Source organism: Salmo trutta, chromosome 1 (assembly GCF_901001165.1).
Source record: "Salmo trutta chromosome 1, fSalTru1.1, whole genome shotgun sequence".
Classification (NCBI taxonomy): Eukaryota; Metazoa; Chordata; class Actinopteri; order Salmoniformes; family Salmonidae; genus Salmo; species Salmo trutta.
The window spans coordinates 54,227,377-54,246,015 of NC_042957.1; the positions used below are offsets into that span (position 1 = coordinate 54,227,377).

An 18,639-nucleotide genomic window follows, 5' to 3' on the forward strand; every position below is an offset into this window, starting at 1 on the left:
CTAACAGGTGGCATCCATAATTCTAAATATTGCTGTTACATTGCACAACGTTCAATGTTATGTCATAATTACGTAAAATTCTGGCAAATTAGTTCGCAACGAGGCGGCCCAAACTGTTGCATATACCCTGACTGCGTGCAATGAACGCAAGAGTAGTGACACTATTTCCCAAGTTTAATATTGCCTGCTAACATAAATTTATTTTAACTAAATATGCAGGTTTAAAAATATATACTTCTGTGTATTGATTTTAAGAGAGGCATTGATGTTTATGGCTAGGTACATTCGTGCACCGATTGTGCTTTTTTCGCAAATGCGCTTTTGTTAAATCATCCCCCGTTTGACGAAGTTGGCTGTCTTTGTTAGGAAGAAATCGTCTTCACACAGTTCACAACGAGCCAGGCGGCCCAAACTGCTGCATATACCCTGACTCTGTTACACAGAACGCAAGAGAAGTGACACAATTTCCCTAGTTAAAAGAAATTCATGTTAGCAGGCAATATTAACTAAATATGCAGGTTTAAAAATATATACTTGTGTATTGATTTTAAGAAAGGCGTTGATGTTATGGTTAGGTACACATTGGTGCAACGACAGTGCTTTTTTCGCGAATGTGCTTGTTAAATCACCCGTTTGGCGAAGTAGGCTGTGATTCGATGATAAATTAACAGGCACCGCATCAATTATATGCAACGCAGGACAAGCTAGATAAACTAGTAATATCATCAACCATGTGTAGTTAACTAGTGATTATGTTAACCTGTTAGGGCTAGGGGGCAGTATTTACACGGCCGGATAAAAAACGTACCCGATTTAATCTGGTTATTACTACTGCCCAGAAACTAGAATATGCATATACTTATTGGCTTTGGATAGAAAACACCCTAAAGTTTCTAAAACTGTTTGAATGGTGTCTGTGAGTATAACAGAACTCATATGGCAGGCAAAAACCTGAGAAGATTCCAAATAGGAAGTACCCTCTCTGACCATTCCTTGGGCTTCTTGGCTCTGTTTAAAGAAAATGTAGGATTTTTGCTGTAACGTGACACTTCCTACGGCTCCCATAGGCTCTCAGAACCCGGGAAAAAGCTGAATGATGTAATTCCTGCCGCTGGCTGAAAAACTTTAGCGAGTTTGGATGGTGGTCGATCAGAGGGCCATCAGACTGAGGCTCGTGCACGAGGGGATCCCATGCTTTTACTTTCTCTCTCTTTGAACGTAAACACGCTTTCCCGGTCGGAATATTATCGCTTTTTTACGAGAAAAATGTCATAAAAATTGATTTTAAACAGCGGTTGACATGCTTCGAAGTACGGTAATGGAATATTTAGAAATTTTTTGTCACGAAACGCGTCGGGCGCGTAACCCTTATTTACCCTTTCGGATAGTGTCTTGAACGCACGAACAAAACGGCACTATTTGGATATAACTATGGATTATTTGGGACCAAACCAACATTTGTTATTGAAGTAGAAGTCCTGGGAGTGCATTCTGACGAAGAACAGCAAAGGTAATAACATTTTTCTTATAGTAAATCTGACTTTGGTGAGTGCTAAACTTGCTGGGTGTCTAAATAGCTAGCCCTGTGATGCCGGGCTTAGAATATTAGAATATTGCAATACTTAGAATATTAATACTAATACTTAGAATATTGCAAATGTGCTTTCACCGAAAAGCTATTTTAAAATCGGACATATCGAGTGCATAGAGGAGTTCTGTATCTATAATTCTTAAAATAATTGTTATGCTTTTTGTGAACGTTTATTGTGAGTAATTTAGTACATTTTTTGTAAATTCACCGGAAGTTTGCGGGGGGTATGCTAGTTCTGAACGTCACATGCTAATGTAAAAAGCTGGTTTTTGATATAAATATGAACTTGATTGAACAAAACATGCATGTATTGTATAACAGAATGTCCTAGGGTTGTCATCTGATGAAGATCATCAAAGGTTAGTGCTGCATTTAGCTGTGTTTTGGGTTTATGTGACATTATATGCTAGCTTGAAAAATGGGTGTCTGATTATTTCTGGCTGGGTACTCTGCTGACATAATCTAATGTTTTGCTTTCGTTGTAAAGCCTTTTTGAAATCGGACAGTGTGGTTAGATTAACGAGAGTCTTGTCTTTAAAATGGTGTAAAATAGTCATATGTTTGAGAAATTGAAGTAATAGCATTTCTAAGGTATTTGAATAACGCGCCACGGGATTCCACTGGCTCTTACGTAGGTGGGACGAAATCGTCCCACTGGCCCTAGAGAAGTTAAGATTGATTGTTTTTTATAAGATATGTTTAATGCTAGCTAGCACCTTACCTTGGCTCCTTGCTGCACTCGCATAACAGGTAGTCAGCCTGCCACGCAGTCTCCTCGTGGAGTGCAATGTAATCGGCCATGATCGGTGTCCAAAAATGCCGATTACCGTTTGTTATGAAAACTTGAAATCGGCCCTGTTTAATCGGCCATTCCAATTAATCGGTCGACCTGTACTATGGAGGTCTGCTTGAAACAAGTTGGTATTACAGACCAAGTCAGGGATAGGTTGAAAATGTCAGTGAAGACACTTGCCAGCTGGTCAGCGCATGTGTGCGTCCTGGTAATCCGTCTAGCTTTGCAGCCTTGTGAATGTTAACCTGTTTAAACGTCTTACTCACATCTGCTACTGAGAGCGTGATCACACAGTTGTCCGGATCAGCTGGTGCTCTCAGGCATGGTTCAGTTCATAGAAGGCATTTAGCTTGTCTGGTAGGCTCACTTCATTGGGCAGCTCGCGGCTGGGTTTCCCTTTGTAATCCGTGATAGTTTGCAAGCCCTGCCACATCCGACGAGCATCAGAGCCAGTGTAGTAGGATTCGATCTTAGTCCTGTATTGACGCTTTTGCCTGTTTGATGGTTTGTCGGAGGGCGTAGTGGGATTTCTTATGTGTCTGGGTTAGTGTCCCGCTCTTTGAAAGCATCAGCTGTAGCCTTTAGCTCAGTGCAGATGTTGCCTATAATCCATTGCTTCTGGTTGGGATATGTACGTACGGTTACTGTGGGGACAACGTCATCGATGAATTTATTAATGAAGCCAGTGACTGATGTGGTATACTCTTCAATGCCATCAGATGAGTCCCGGAATATATTCCAGTCTGACTAGTAAAACAGTCCTGTAGTTCAGCATCCGCTTCATTGGACTGCTTCCGTATTGAGGGCGTCACTGCTACTTCCTATTTGAGTTTTTGCTTGTAAACAGGAATCAGGGGGATAGAGTTATGGTCAGATTTGCCAAATGGAGGGGGAGCTTTGTTATGCATCTCTGTGTGGGAGTAAAGGTGATCTAGAGTTTTTGTTCGCCTCTAGTTGCACAGGTTAAATGCTGGTACAAATTGCAGAAGACTGATTTCAGTGTTCCTGCATTAAAATCACCGGCCGCTAGGAGCGCTGCCTCTGGATGAGTATTATTTGCTTATGGCCTTATACAGTTTGTTGAGTGCAGTCTTAGTGCCAGCATTGGTTTGTGGTAGTAAATAGACAGCTGGTAAATAGTGTGGTCTACAGCTTATCTTGAGGTATTATAACTCTCCGACTGGACCAGCCTACTACTTTTAATAATCTAATAAATTCAATCTACCTAATTAGTAGAGCTATGTATTGTTTGTTGGTATGTAAGGATGCATGCATTGGCCTTCAGATTAATATTGCCATATCGGTATATAATCCATCATGGACAAGAAAATATTGATTAGGACTATTGCATCAGCCCAGAATGCCCATATCAGTGCATCCCTATATGCATGTCCTTATGATGATCTGTGTTTGTGGGGGAAGGGCATTGTTTGAATGTATGTGTGTGAGAGAGAGTGTGATGGAAATAGCCCTTTGTTTGAAAGCGTGTGTGTGTTTGTGTGCCTGCCAGGGTGCACAATAAATATGGCTGTGCATCTGTGTGTTTATCAGTGTGTTCAGTCTGTGTAGTTAATCCTTAGATCATCCCCCATTCATCCTCTCATCCTCCTCACTTACACCCTAATCCTGTCATCCCTCGCTCTTTCCCCATCCCTTTATCCTTTTATCTCTATCCCGTTATCTCTCGCTCGCATCCACTGCCTCTCTCAGTCTCTCGCTTACCCCTTTCCCATCACCTCTTTTGGTCCCTCTCTCCCTCCCTCCCTCTCGCTCTCCCCTCTGTAGTAGCCAGCCTCAGCAGATGTCTGCATACTGGCATAGACGTTTTGCAGGCAGGGCAGAAAAGAGGAGAGAAAACAAGAAGTGCAGGGGAACTGCTCTCCCATCGAACCCCAACAGTCCTGTAGTTTAGGAAATGAAAAAGCGCAATGCAGAGTAATAAATATACATGTTGTGAAGGTGTAGAATTGGGCCGTAGCAGTTTGAAGCTGTTTCCTCTCTGGGTAATGAACATGGGGAGGTGAGGGGGAGCTGCCTGCCTGCCAGCCTAACATGGGGTTGACAAGCTGCCATCCAATAAATAAATGATTAAAAAAAACTGCAATGCAGTGGGTAGCGTTACAGTGTGAAACGGAGCGTCTTCTACTCAGGGCTGCCAAACAGCAGCTCCTTCCTTCCTAACCTGTCAGTACCTAGCCAGAGAGGAGAGGGGAGGGGATGGAGAGACTGATGGAGAGGAGGGACCCAGCCAGGCTCACAGAGAGGGAAAGTTTGAAGGGGGATGGAACGTGCAGAAGCCATGACCGAGCAGAGCAGGAGAGGTAGTGTGAGTGAGAAGTGACACACGTCAGAGGAAGAAGAGAAGAGACTCGCGCTGTCAGAGGAGAGAACTGACAAGGGGCAAACAGAGAAGAGGGGGAGAGTGACAAGGACACAAGGCTTGCGTGGTGCTAAGGGAAGGGGGAACACTGGCGGAGAGCGAGGGAGAATTTGAATCTGTGAGAGACGTGGACAGAAGGTGCTTCCCGGCGGATGGTAACAGACCACATTCAGAGCGGAATAGAAAGAGAGAGACTCTTCCTTCCCGTGCAGACAATGATGGGGCTGTACTATCCTGCGGTGTTGCCGGTGAGTTCATGTCATAGCCAGTCTTCTGTACGCTCCTATCCAGTATAGCAGGTTTAGACCTGGAACATCTAAACAACAAAATACTTTGCTCTTTTCTACACGTTTTGGAAAAATATGCAGTTGATTGGACTTAGCTAGTTTTGATACGTTACATAAGGCAAGGCCTCAGATTACTACATGAGTTATACTGTTGTTTCTCTCTTACCACAAATACATGCACATAGCCTAGACATTGAGGAACGCTCAGTGTTTTGTGACTAGTATTGTGTAACGACTTATGTAACGTAACTTGTTTTTTTATCATTTAAATATGTAGATGTGTTACTGGCAGCAAGAGGGGTTAACTGTGTACATGTTCTAATGAGCCTGCTGCCCCAACATGTTCTGTGGTCCTGTCTGTGCTTCAGGGCCCTCAAGGAGGTCCAGGCTTCTGCAAATGTCTCTGTAAATTAGCAGTGTTGAGCTGTGTGTATGTCGCACGTTGCGGCCATGCTGACTGTACAGAACATCATGATAGTCCAGGGGGTGCGGTGGGCTGTTGGAATGAGAAGGGGGTGCTACAGCAATTCTTTGTCTTCCCAGCTGTCTTTGCTGTTTAACCCCCCCCCCCCCGCCTCTGAGTGAAAGAGACAGGTGCCAAGAAACAGTTGTGAGTCTTACCCCTCAATCCTTCTCTGTTGGTACAACCCAGCCTCCCCTTTCCTCCCGCCACAATACTGGATGGTCTGGATGGGGTGCTGTGAGGTTCTGTGCTCTGGGTGCTGATTGGACAGTTAGCAGCAGGAATCTCCCCAAGTGCTTTTAACTCCAGCACATGTATTTCTAGGGCTGTGTGACTTGGAGCTCAACCCTCCTCCCTCTCCCATTTCTCTGCTGTTTCTCTTCCCTCAGGCATCAGCAGCTGTTACCTAAACATGTTTTTCTCCTCAAAGGGCACGGGCAGCTGAATGGGGAGGGGTTCAAGTGTGAATGGATTTTAAAGGTGTCACCGATCATCCACTGTCCCATGCGATCAGAGAGAAGTGAGGTTAAGAAAATGCTTTCTTTTAGTTGACATTTCTTCATTATAACCCAGATTTAAAGTTTATGCGTGTGAGTGCATTTGGGTTATAAATGCTGTTTGCTCCCCCATCAATTTAACTTACAGCTTTGCTATTAAACAACCAAGCAAAGTGCAAACACCACAACCAACCGTATAAATGCCGGGTTCTGAGAAATGGCATGATTGTGGTGTATTTTGCTGCTTCATCTCCATTACTGCAGCCACCCTGCTTGGTTTAGAGAGGGATGGCAGGGTTTTGAAAGTATTTTGCGGAGCCCCGCCCAAGTGTTCGCCCCCAGGGGTAAGAGACTTACCTGCTGCTTCACATTTGCACCAACCAAACTGCTGCAGAACTGGCAGACAGTATTACAGCACTAATGCACTCTGAGACATCTGTCTCCACTACAGGCTTACTGCTGCTCCTCACTGCCCATCTAAACCTGCAGTACTGACAATCCAGCTGGCTCAAGGGACGTGCAGAAAAGCATTGAGCTTTGAATAGACAGCACAGCAAGTCTGTTAATTTGCACACATGCACTATTGTGACTGACAGAAACAATGGCCAGTTCTGCTGCAGTGCAGTGTTGAGTCTCAGAGGCTCCTTAAGCCCCTTCCCCCACTATCGGCTGACGGAGCTGGTTCAGTTCAATGGACACATGGCGCAGCAACGTTTATTCTCTTGTCTTCTTCTCTGGGCTGAAAGAGAAGCAATCCTCACTAGTGTTGGTGGCTGACTCAATCAAATATTGTGAGGAAACTTTAACAGCGATTGGGCATGGATGTTAATCCTCCCAAATACACTGATTCGTACCCCTACAGCAGGTCTTAGGGTGCTGGGTTGTTTCCCTCTGCAATTAGCTGCATAGAGCAGCGTTTTATAGAGAGACTGAAGGATTAGGAGGGTCATGTCAGGGAACTTGGAAAAGGTTAAGTGTCAGGGAGGAGGTTAGCTCCTCCACCATACCAGACATCTTTCAGAGTTTTGGGACCGTGTATGGCCACCGTGGTGTTGGTGCCCTAGTAGACGTGGCTCACGTTGGGCCGTCTGTAGGAGTATTTAATGGGGAGGCTGCTGAGGGAAGTCTTTTTAAAGGTGTCCTGTGAGACGGGTCCAGCCAGGCTTTCAGAATCAGTGTGGTACGGCTGAACATCCAACTGGCCTTGCATGGTCCCTTCCTTCATGGCCAACAACATCCTCTGATCTCTTTGATGCGTTTCTGTAATATTGACTGAGTCAGTGAATACAGTAGCCTGTACTACCACCAGACCTTTAGAAACTGACCAACTCTTTTGTTAAGAGTCCTCTGTTAGCCTTAAATGAATTGCCATGTGTTATTTTACTTGTGGTGCCTGTAGGGTTTAAGCCAATTAGCTGTTAATGTACCGCGGAGGGATAGGCTGTATATTATGTGTCGTGATTTTCATTGGTTGACAACCCTGAAGGAGTGACAGGGTTTCAGTACATAGGCGCCCTTACATGGAGATGGGAGGCGGCTACAGCGCTATGCTTGACTGGCTCTTGGGATCCGTGGGTCACGTTTCATAGCGGCGGTGGCTTTGACTGACTTGGGGGAGGCGGGGTGGCGGTAGAAACCCTCGTCTGGATTTCATCAAGCGAGGAGGGAGAAAGAAGGAGAGGAAAAGCATATCTATTTCTCCAGCTGCAGAAAAGGGAAGAGGAGCGTACTACTGCATTGGAGAGAGAGGGGGGAGAGGCGGCATAGTTAATGCAAAGCAATGCGTCACAGTAGGCTATAGATTAGTAGTGGTCATTCAGTTGTTCATTCATGATACACGGATTAGGATTAGAGTAACTAGCTGGTTAAAGAGATTAATGTAGTCTACTAACGCTCTTCACTGACTGTCTACTGTACTGTGCAATTGAATTCAAATTATTTCATTACGCTGCAGTCACTGCACACATTTTAACACATGCACTCTCGCAACGTTCGCTGAATATTTTGACCCACATTGCAAGCCCTCTCTCTCCCCACGGTCCTCTTGGTGTATGGAAAAACCTATGGTGTCTCAGGTAACACTTCTGTACTACCGCTGTCGAGTGTGTAGAGAAAGAGGGATGCAGAGTTTAGCCTATCGTAATTCAGATGGTGCATTTAATATTGTGTTATACGTTCATGCAGAGCAGTAAAACTGAAGTTATTTTGAAAGGATACCTTGTGGTCAAATGAGATTTGTTATGCTTAGACTATTTTATATGAATTCCTGCATTGCCTTTAAACATCACCTAGTGGCTTACTAGTGAGTTATGATATATATGATATTGTATACAAATATACATATTTGTGAAATATTATAGAATTTGACTGTACAACCCCCCCGTCTCTTGAAATGTGTAAACAATTTGATCATTCAGTTTCCGTTTTTAATACAATGTTTTTCCACATGATTTCATTCTTTCCTTTTTGCAACACAGCATGACTCCCTTTTATAATAGCCTCTCTCTCTCTCCCTCCTCTCTCTCTCTCTCCCTCCTCTCTCTCTCTCTCTCCTCTCTCTCTCCCTCTCTCTCCCTCCTCTCTCTCCCCCCTCTCTCTCTCCCCCTCCTCTCCTCCTCTCTCTCTCTCTCTCCCTCCTCTCTCTCTCTCTCCCTCCTCTCTCTCTCTCTCCCCTCCTCTCTCTCTCCTCTCTCTCTCTCTCTCTCTCTCTCTCTCTCTCCCCCCCTCTCTCTCCCTCCTCTCTCTCTCTCTCTCTCTCTCTCTCTCTCTCTCTCTCTCCCCCTCTCTCTCCCTCCTCTCTCTCTCTCTCTCTCTCTCTCTCTCTCTCTCTCTCTCTCCCTCCTCTCTCTCTCTCCCTCCTCTCTCTCTCTCTCTCTCTCTCTCTCTCTCCCCCTCTCTCTCCCTCCTCTCTCTCTCTCTCTCCCCCTCTCTCTCTCTCTCTCTCTCTCTCTCCCTCCTCTCTCTCTCTCCCTCCCTCCTCTCCTGCTCTGTGTGTGAGATACTGCCATTTAGGGCAGTGTTACTGTTACCTCTCAGTGAGTGTGGCAGGAATGTCCCGTTGACCAATGGGTTGAGTGCTACCAGCCCTCAGCCAGTACCTTCTCTCTACTATTTAGCTTTGTCCATCCATCAGTGGATACCGGTGACTAGCCTAAATATCCATTCCAGTACTCACATGATCGAGATACTGTACTGTTAGAAACACCCACTACACTTCCACCCCTCCCCCATCCTCTGAGCCTCCAACACAGATTTGGATTTGGTCACTGTGACTCAGATGATGAGAAGCACCCTTTACTTCCTGGTTCCAGACTTCTACATGTTTATGTCTTTGCAGGAGGAAGGAGTCCATTTAACCTCTTTGGAATCCTGCTTCATTTAATCATCCTCCCCGTTTTATGCAGGACTTATGTGCTATTGTTATTATTAAGTTAATGCCATTGCAATGAATGCAGTATGCAGTCAGTCTCATAAGCGATTCATATGGACCAGAATACATAAGGAGAGGCTGGTGGAATATAGCAGTAGAACAGTTTTTCCACCCTGTTCTGAATTAAACCTACTTTTGTTGAACTCGTTATCTTGGAGGCACAGAACCGAGAGCTCAGTCCTCCTTATCAAGTAGAGGGGATTTAACAGTAGCCGGGACGGTTCTTTCCACTGTCGTTTCAAGATGAGAAGTCTGCAGTCTCTGGGATTAGTGAATCCTCATTTGCTTTACTGCACCGCAACTTAGTTTCCCTGGTAATTAAAAAGGCTGTCTGGAGCCTGGGTGTCGCCTCGCCCAGGCCTGGCTGGCTGGCCGACTGACTGACTGACTGGCCCGTTTTAATGGTATTGGATGCTGTCATCACGCCTGGAAGGCCACGAAGCAGTTTCATGGCCTGAAACAAAATGGCGCCCCCCCCATTCCTCCCTCCCTACAGGCTTTGCTCTTTCTGAGCACAGTTGGGGTGTTTTTGAAGTTATTACAGGATGTCCTTGAGTGTGTGACTGAAGAGTGCTATATCACAGTGTCACCATACCACAACACATAACTGACACCTTTTTTTAAATGGTGACCGGCCGGCGCTACAATCCATTACCGTGCTTATCATGAAGACAGCATAGTAACAGTGCTGTGGCAATGGCCTGGAGCCGTCTCCCAACTCAACTGGTTATATGAATTCATATCAAGTGTACCTAAATAGGATAACCGTATCTGTTCACAGGGTATAACAGGTAGTCATTGTTGTAAATATTCTCTGGATATGCGTGTACATGGATAGTGAGCAGGCTTGTGTAGCAATGTGTGTGTATCAGATTTTGTGACTGTCAATAATAGATGTGGTTGCAGTGAATATTTCATGGTAGGCTGACTGAAACGCTCTGCTGTCAGAGATATGGAGCGAGAGGGTAGGAGGGAGGGTGAAATTTAAGCTGTTTTTAACCTTCGTTCTAGTCTCTCTCCCGGCCCTCCATCTGCACGGTACAGTAATGCCTACCAGTATTAACCCTGTCTTCTCCTCTCTGTCAGGGTTCTCAAGATTCAACGGGGGGCCAGGAGGGGCTGGTGCCCCCGCCCTTCTCAGCGTTCCCTCCACCACCCCCTCCGCAGAACGGCCTGGGGACAGAGTTTGTCGGTGCTTTGTTTGGTGCTGGTGGGCAGGGGCCTTCGGATTCAGGGGCCGGAACAAATGGCTCAGCCACCACTTCCAACATCTTACCCACCCCGGTGAGTGCTATGGTTGGTTTTGTTGTTAGGCTCACTGCATTTGTCCCGACAATGCTCAAGACTACTCGGGTTCATTCCATTTATCAGCCTCTCGCTTTCCCTCCACTCTCTCTCTCCCCCAGCAGACAGAAGTGTCCCCAGGTCAGGTAGATGGAGTGGGGCAGTGTGTGGCAGTAGAATTAGCAGGAGGACTATCCGGGGCTGACTCCGCAGAGGCCAAAGGAACCCCAAAACGACTTCACGTCTCCAACATCCCCTTCCGCTTCCGAGACCCTGACCTCAGGCAGATGTTTGGGGTAAGAATCTGGGAACTTCCTTGCTGCACTTTGAGATGAGGAGTAAATCACTTTAACCCTCCTGTTGTTTAATTGATGGTTGGTGTCAGAGTGGGTGTTGAGAAGAACAAAGGGCCAGACAGTCACAAAGGGAGGAACACTCATGTCCTTTGATTTGCTCTATCACAGGGCCATGAGAGCCACAGAGAGGTAGTTAGTGAACGAGTGAGGAAAGGAAGGCATGTAGTAACAAAGGGATAGAAAAATAGACAATAGAAGGTAGGTGCAATTTGATTGAATTTATTTTGGTACAATACTGCCTCCTAGTGAGCTGCAGGTGTAGTTCACCCCTGATTGTAATTTAATTACACAGAGTACATGATGCAAGTTGAGTTTTTGTTTGTATCCTAATTTCTTGTGTTTTGTTTATTTTCAGCAATTTGGGAAGATTATTGATGTTGAGATCATTTTCAATGAGAGGGGCTCAAAGGTGAGTGAGATGGTGAACATGTCCTCAGTCCCACCGCTGTGGACGTTATGATGAAAAAGTTCACTGTGTCTCAATGCTACATTTTCCACACTGCACTGTGTCCTACTGACCTGCACTGATAGTAGAAACAACAGGGTAGTATTATGGGTAAAAAAAAACACTCCAGGCCACTATTGAACATTTGAAAGTAAGTCAAAATTATAATGGACCTATATATTTTCTAATAACTGCAAATAGATTTTGAAAAGCAAATCGGTCCCTAGAAAATCTGTGCGGCCCTCTGTTGAATTTCGACATTCCATTTGCCCAACCCTTCACTAATCAGTAACCACCGTATCAGTTCTAGAACAAACAGTATAAACCAGTGATTGTAAGGATTGTGTACCTGTTCAGTAAATGTGTAATGAAATGAGTAAAAGTAGCTAAATCAAAGGGTTTTGATTTTGTATAGAACCACTGGTATGTTTCTTCCACCCCTCTCCTTACGCTGTCTTTGTGGTGCTCCTCTTTCCCCTCTGTCTGTCTACCCCAGGGCTTTGGCTTTGTCACGTTTGAGACCAGCGCCGACGCGGAGAAAGCCCGGGAAAGGCTTCACGGCACGCTAGTGGAAGGTCGCAAGATAGAGGTAATTTAACCCATCTCCTCCTCCTCCCATCGTTCCTCTGCCTGTACACTGATTCCGCTAGCTGCCATCCTTTTCCACTGACATGCTCTGATGTGGTCTCCGCTGGTACCCCCCCAGATGGGTTGCTGCCTTTTTTGGGGGGCGTTTCTCGTTTCCTGGTTAATTTGGGGCGGGGGGAGAGTTGACACCTCAAGGCATGCTGGGAAGTTTTCGCTTTCTAAATCGTTTAGGTCTCGGTTCTGTCTTGCACCATTTCTTATTATAGCTTCCACTGCTTTGATTTCAAAATACAATCTAAATCATCTTTCTCTGTTGCTGGAACCGCGGGACATTAGGAGAACGGGATGAGACGATGATGCATGGCCGATTTGTAGCCAGGTTGATCATATCTTAGTTCCTAGTCTAGAATGTTCCTTTTTTCCCCTCGTGCTGCAAAGTGGTAGTGACAAGCTTATGTCTCCTGGCCTCCAGCATGCAGCACAGTGCTCTCCTCTCCATCTGTAAAATAACTACGCCATATACTTCATATTAAACTCCCTCCTTTCACTATCATTTCTTTAAATGAGGCTTTGGCTCGTATGTGACTGTTTCAGGGTTGGGGAGAAGCTGAGAAGATGCATGTTTTTCTTTGAAATATTGTCCGTTTGCGTGCCAGTGATATCCTACCCATCTCTGGAGCAGATCTATTTTAAGCCAGGTTCTTAGCCAATCATGATTCTGCATGGGCTCCTGCCTCCTTGCTGTGGTTTTCTGTGGTAGTTGTGTCCTGCATGATGGTGATGGCTGGACCCGCTTGGGTTTCATCTGTCGGCTCGCCAACGTCTGGTTCTGAATGACACCTGCATCCAATGGTCTGTAGGCCCTAAATTTCACCTTCAGTCAATCAGCAAGTTGAATGGATACTGATGGAGCCCAATGAAAACCCGCATCAGTTAAACCTCTATAGATCAACAACCTATTTGTTTGGCCCTGGTGGTTCTGTAACCTCTGTCTCTGTTGTCTTTGGAGTATCTTCTTGTTTCATGCATGATCGTTATCACTTTAATTGTAAGGAACTTTCTCTCTCTCTCTCTCTCTCGCTCCTTCACCTTTTATCATTGCTGCATGTGTGACAGTAGTTGTACTCTGAAGCTGTGGCCAGTCCTTTGTAATCTGCATGGGGTCAACAGGAGTATCTGTCATCAGGTTTGTCTGTGTTTGACTAGTGCATGGGATAGAACAGCCGTACAGACTAAGGGCAAATAAAGGTTGTTCTGTGTTTATACGCTCATTCAACACCGAAGGAAAATCCCAGCATTCCTTTGAGGCAATGCTATGTGACGATTCTTCTTTCTCCTAGAAGTTGTTTGCAACCCTAGCTTTGTCCTTGGTAATATCATTTCTTCTATTTTTTACTGGCCGTTATTCTAACAAATGTGAAGACACTAATTAAAAACTGGCTAAGCTTAGAGGCAATGTTCTGACATGGGGAATGTTTAGATGTTTTAATGGCCCCGTACTAGATTAGATGACTTAGATTACACATTGTTCTGCTTAAAATACTACCGTGGTATGTCTTTCAGTTTCCTAACACATTGTTTTGCTTAGGAAACTCTGAAAGAAATACTATGGTAGTATTTTACCAGATTGTTTTTGAAATCACGAGTGTGAATATTCTGTTTGCTATCCTTTTGCATGGGATTTATTGGAAGTGTGTGTGCATGATAATACTATGGTGTTGTAACATGGCTGTCCCTGCAGCACTAGTGCGGACAGCCTGGGATTTCTTGCATGTCTTTTAGATCGGCTATTTTGTTAAGACTGGATGATTTTTGGTGATAGTGATGTGGACTTTTGGTTGTTTAGCATGACATCTTCTCAAAGTTGAAAATGCCTTACTACTTTTATGAAGGTCTGTTTATCCATAAAACGAGAAAAGGCAATAGTTGTTGATTGGATTCAATCATTTATTTCATGTTGTTGACTAAAGTCTGTCCGTGCATGGGAGTCTGTAGCGATTGTTCTCCTAGCTAGTCAGTTTGGAATCCTAAGTGTGCATGGCTGTTGGTTCTACACAGAGTGTAGTATTGATCTCTGCACTGGCTTATTCTATTACATCGAAGTGTACTTCTTTTTGTCTGGAATAAAACTCTGCGCTTTGAAGAAGTCAGTTTCCCGTGCGCGTCCAATGTACCCATGTAAGTGGTCCGATTCACTTGTCTTCCTGCTGTTTGTGTCTCCACTCCGCACTACTGTGTGTGTCTAAGTCTGCACACACACCATGCATCTCCTCCATCAGTCTCTCTGTGTTCTCCTCATATCAAAGGGTATTCCACAAAAAGCACTCTAACTAAAGACATTGACATCACACCCCATAGACCAGGGCTCTCCAACCCTGTTCCTGGAGAGCTACCCTCCTGTAGGTTTTCACTCCAACCCTGTTCCTGGAGAGCTACCCTCCTGTAGGTTTTCGCTCCAACCCTGTTCCTGGAGAGCTACCGTCCTGTAGGTTTTCACTCCAACCCTGTTCCTGGAGAGCTACCGTCCTGTAGGTTTTCACTCCAACCCTGTTCCTGGAGAGATACTGTCCTGTAGGTTTTCACTCCAACCCTGTTCCTGGAGAGCTACCCTACTGTAGGTTTTCACTCCAACCCTGTTCCTGGAGAGCTACCCTCCTGTAGGTTTTCGCTCCAACCCCAGTTGCGACGTACCTGATTCAACTTTTCAACCAGCTAATTATTAGAATCGAGTGTGCTAGATAACCTACAGGAGGGTAGCTCTCCAGGAACAGGGTTGGAGTGAAAACCTACAGGAGGGTAGCTCTCCAGGAACAGGGTTGGAGTGAAAACCTACAGGAGGGTAGCTCTCCAGGAACAGGGTTGGAGTGAAAACCTACAGGACGGTAGCTCTCCAGGAACAGGGTTGGAGTGAAAGCCTACAGGAGGGTAGCTCTCCAGGAACAGGGTTGGAGAGCCCTGCCATAGACGCCTAATCAATTTCCAGGCAGTGACAATTATATGCCATCAAAGCAACTCATCAAACTGATGTTTTGAAAGTGACATTTAAGACATTTGACTGTGGGATACCCCGACATTTGACGGATAAAGCCCTTTAAGTCTTGTCACCGTGCTGTCACACCACATTTCCCACCCTGAACCACTGTAGTAGTAACAGCGTTTTGAACGTGTAGGTGTGTCTCTCTCACCGTGAAGCATGCCGCTCTTGTTGATGTGTTGGTGTGATGGGAAGGGATTGCTCCGTGGCGCAGAGTTTTAGACAGACATTAGATGCAGTAGAATAGGAAGGTGCAGTCTATCACCCCAGTAGTGGTGGTAATCAGAACGAGCGACGTCTCGTCTCCTGGTGCTCTTGAGTCTGCATGCATCTCATCAGACACAGGGACGCAGAGAGGAGAGCTCCTCACTCAGAGAGCAACCATGTCACCACTGCATGAGCCTGAGTCTCTGTCTAAAGAGAGAGCTGGGTGTGATAAGGACTAACTTACTGCGACTGTTCATCTGATCCTGCATGGCTGATCCGTTCTCATTCAGTGATAGATGTACGCTACACTACTGCAGGTGGCAAACTGCTCACAGCCTCCATTTGAAACAGTTCTGTCAGTCTTTTAAAGAAAAGGGTCATGTTCTTCAAGAAAACCAATCAGACTTGCAGTTTAATCCTGACATTCCACCTCGGTGTCGACCTAATTGAAAAGGCATTGATTTGGATCCTTTTCAACACGAGCTCTTTTACTTCAGCTTTAGATGTGAATTGGCTCAAATCAAAAGAAGGCTGTGATCACTCTGCTCCCCAGAACTGTATTACTGCTCTAAATGGGCTGTTTGTGATAAACTGGGCTTAGCTTTGGATTTAGTCATGGTTGTTGCTTGTTTCAGATACTTTGCATGATTGACAGAGAGAAAGAGGTGAACTTGTGAATGGATTGGTGTGGTTGTGTGTGTTTATGTGAGAGGAGGGCAAAAGAAAAGGGGACAAGGAGAATGAACTGTTCCCTTTCCACTCCTCTCTTTCTCCCAGACCACAGGCTCCTCCATATCTCTCTCTCTCCTTCACTCGCTCTCTCTCTCTCTCTCTCTCCTTCACTCGCTCTCTCTCTCTCCTTCACTCTCCCATTCTCTCCAAGCCAGTCAAGTTTGTCTTCTTTTGTTTCTCCACTGTTATGTCTGTCCCTGTGTGACACTCCCCAGTCCTCTGTCCCTGTGTGACACTCCCCAGTCCTCTGTCCCTGTGTGACACTCCCCAGTCCTCTGTCCCTGTGTGACACTCCCCAGTCCTCTGTCCCTGTGTGACACTCCCCAGTCCTCACCCTCTTGTCTTGTATATGTGAACCTGTGTGTGTAATACCTCTCATTGTATGTCCTTTCACATGTTATATTTTCGTCTTTAGTCCCTTACCCCATCCTTCTCTCTTTTTATCTTTAAAAATATATATATATATATTCTAATGTTATTTTGTTGTGATTCATGGCGGAACTAAATGTTCCTAAGTCATTTCTTTACACAATTACCCCCCTCTGCAGATCAAAATATGAATCCTGCCCACGTCGCCTTTTTACTAAGAATCATTTTATGCTACATTTCACTTAAGTATTTTTACTGCCACTCTTGACTGTGGGAGACATATTTTCAGATGCAATTAAGCCAATCTCTTAATACAAAAGTGGTCGACCTGGTTTTTGTGTCCCTTACTCTTATGACCACTATAATTTGCATACGTTGAAAGAAGCACCCCTCCAGTCCGTCTGTCTCTCTAGAAATGGAAAGACGCTCATTCATTGAGCAGAAACTCATTTTGGATGATTTTTCTCTCTCAAAAACTGTGTCACTGCTTTCAAATATTATCCCCATTTTATTTCACATTGGGGGGATTTTCATTTATTGGGTTGTTTGTTGGTTTATTTATTTGTTATTATATTTTTTCTGTTTCCCTGATGACTTCTATGTGTGTTGTCAGTCTCCACGGTAACCACTCGCGTGTCCTCACGCTGTTTCTTCGGCAACGGTAAGTTGTGTATAAATGACATAATCGCTGATTTGACCCCCACCCCTCCCTTGAAAAAGGCAATAGATGCAAAATCACACATTGTTTTGAATATTTCTAAAGGAACCGTTAATTTGGTAGTTCCAATCTGTCAGTTAGCTCGGTGGCAGTAGATGCTGGGAGCAAGATGCACAGTAGTTGCATGCTTTAGTTATGTCCACAGCATCTTTGTATTGTACATTACAAATCAATTTGAAGTATGGTAGCCTAGCATTGTTCTGATCTTCCAGCTATCCAGAGTATAAGTCCCTGTTATGATGGGGCCTGTATTGATAGGGAAGGTAGCAGTGACAAGGCACAGACACACAGCCCATTGACAGCCTGGTCCAACTAGTAATAATAATGGATCCACCCCCCCTCCCCTCCTCTCATTAACACCTCCCCGGAATGTCCAAGTTTAATCATCCTCCTCTTTGCAATGACATGGCTTACCAGAACCCATTTGATTAATACTTCATTGTATGTATATTTTTCCTAATTAATTGTTATCACCAGTAATGACAATAACCTATGGCTCTCTGGGAAGCTCCTGTTCAATTGTGTTATCATCCCTTCAGCTGCTTCAGTCAGTGTTAGTTAAGGGGAAAATAAATCTGTCATTATAACTTTTCTTTGTCTCTAGTGTTGGGTGGGTTTCAGATTCATGGAAGGGCCTGTGTAAAGGTGCAATATGCAGAAATCGCTTTGCCATTTCCTGGTTGCTAAAATTCTAATAGTTAGCCTAATTTCTGTTTATGTGACAAACAAGTGACATATAGTGTAGAGAGTCATTGTACCATTTAAACCGCTGTGAAATATATTTTCAATAACAGAAAAATATTGTATTTTCAGCTGTTTGAAGTAGAGGTCAACCGATTTTATGATTTTTTTCCCACGCTGATTCTGATTGGAGGACCAAAAAAAGCCGGTACTAATTAATCGGTCGATTTATTATAATTTTGTAATTGTTTTATACATTTTTTTTATTTTATATATATATATAAAAAAAAATTATGGTGACAATTACATCAATACTGAATGAACACTTTTTTTTATTTGAACTTAATATAATACATAAATAAAATCTATTTACTCTCAAATAAGTAATGAAACATGTTCAATTTGGTTTAAATAATGCAAAAACACAGTGTTGGAGAAGAAAGTAAAAGTGCAATATGTGCCATGTAAAAAAAGCTAACGTTTAAGTTCCTTGCTCAGAACATGAGAACATATGAAAGCTGGTGGTTCAATATTCCCAGTTAAGAAGTTTTAGGTTGTAGTTATTATAGGAATTATGACGCATTGACTATTTCTCTCTATACCATTTTGTATTTCATATACCTTTGACTATTGGATGTTCTTATAGGCACTTAAGTATTGCCAGCCTAATCTCGAGGGTTGATAGGCTTGAAGTCATAAACAGCGCTGTGCTTCAAGCATTGCTAAGAGCTGCCGGCAAAACGCAGTAAAGTGCTGTTTGAATGAATGCTTACGAGCCTGCTGC

At 44.4% G+C, this 18,639-nt stretch overlaps 1 protein-coding gene across 3 annotated transcripts in view; it reads left to right on the plus strand.

Moving 5' to 3' along the window:
- Positions 1 to 18,639, plus strand: part of LOC115200473 (RNA binding protein fox-1 homolog 2) — a 54,015-nt gene that overhangs the window by 16,736 nt on the left and 18,640 nt on the right. For all 3 annotated transcript variants that reach the window (XM_029763573.1, XM_029763591.1, XM_029763583.1), the window contains exons 3-6: positions 10,528 to 10,725; positions 10,848 to 11,021; positions 11,437 to 11,490; positions 12,023 to 12,115. In XM_029763573.1, the coding sequence (XP_029619433.1) occupies positions 10,528 to 10,725; positions 10,848 to 11,021; positions 11,437 to 11,490; positions 12,023 to 12,115 (519 nt within the window). The remainder of the gene's footprint in view (positions 1 to 10,527; positions 10,726 to 10,847; positions 11,022 to 11,436; positions 11,491 to 12,022; positions 12,116 to 18,639) is intronic.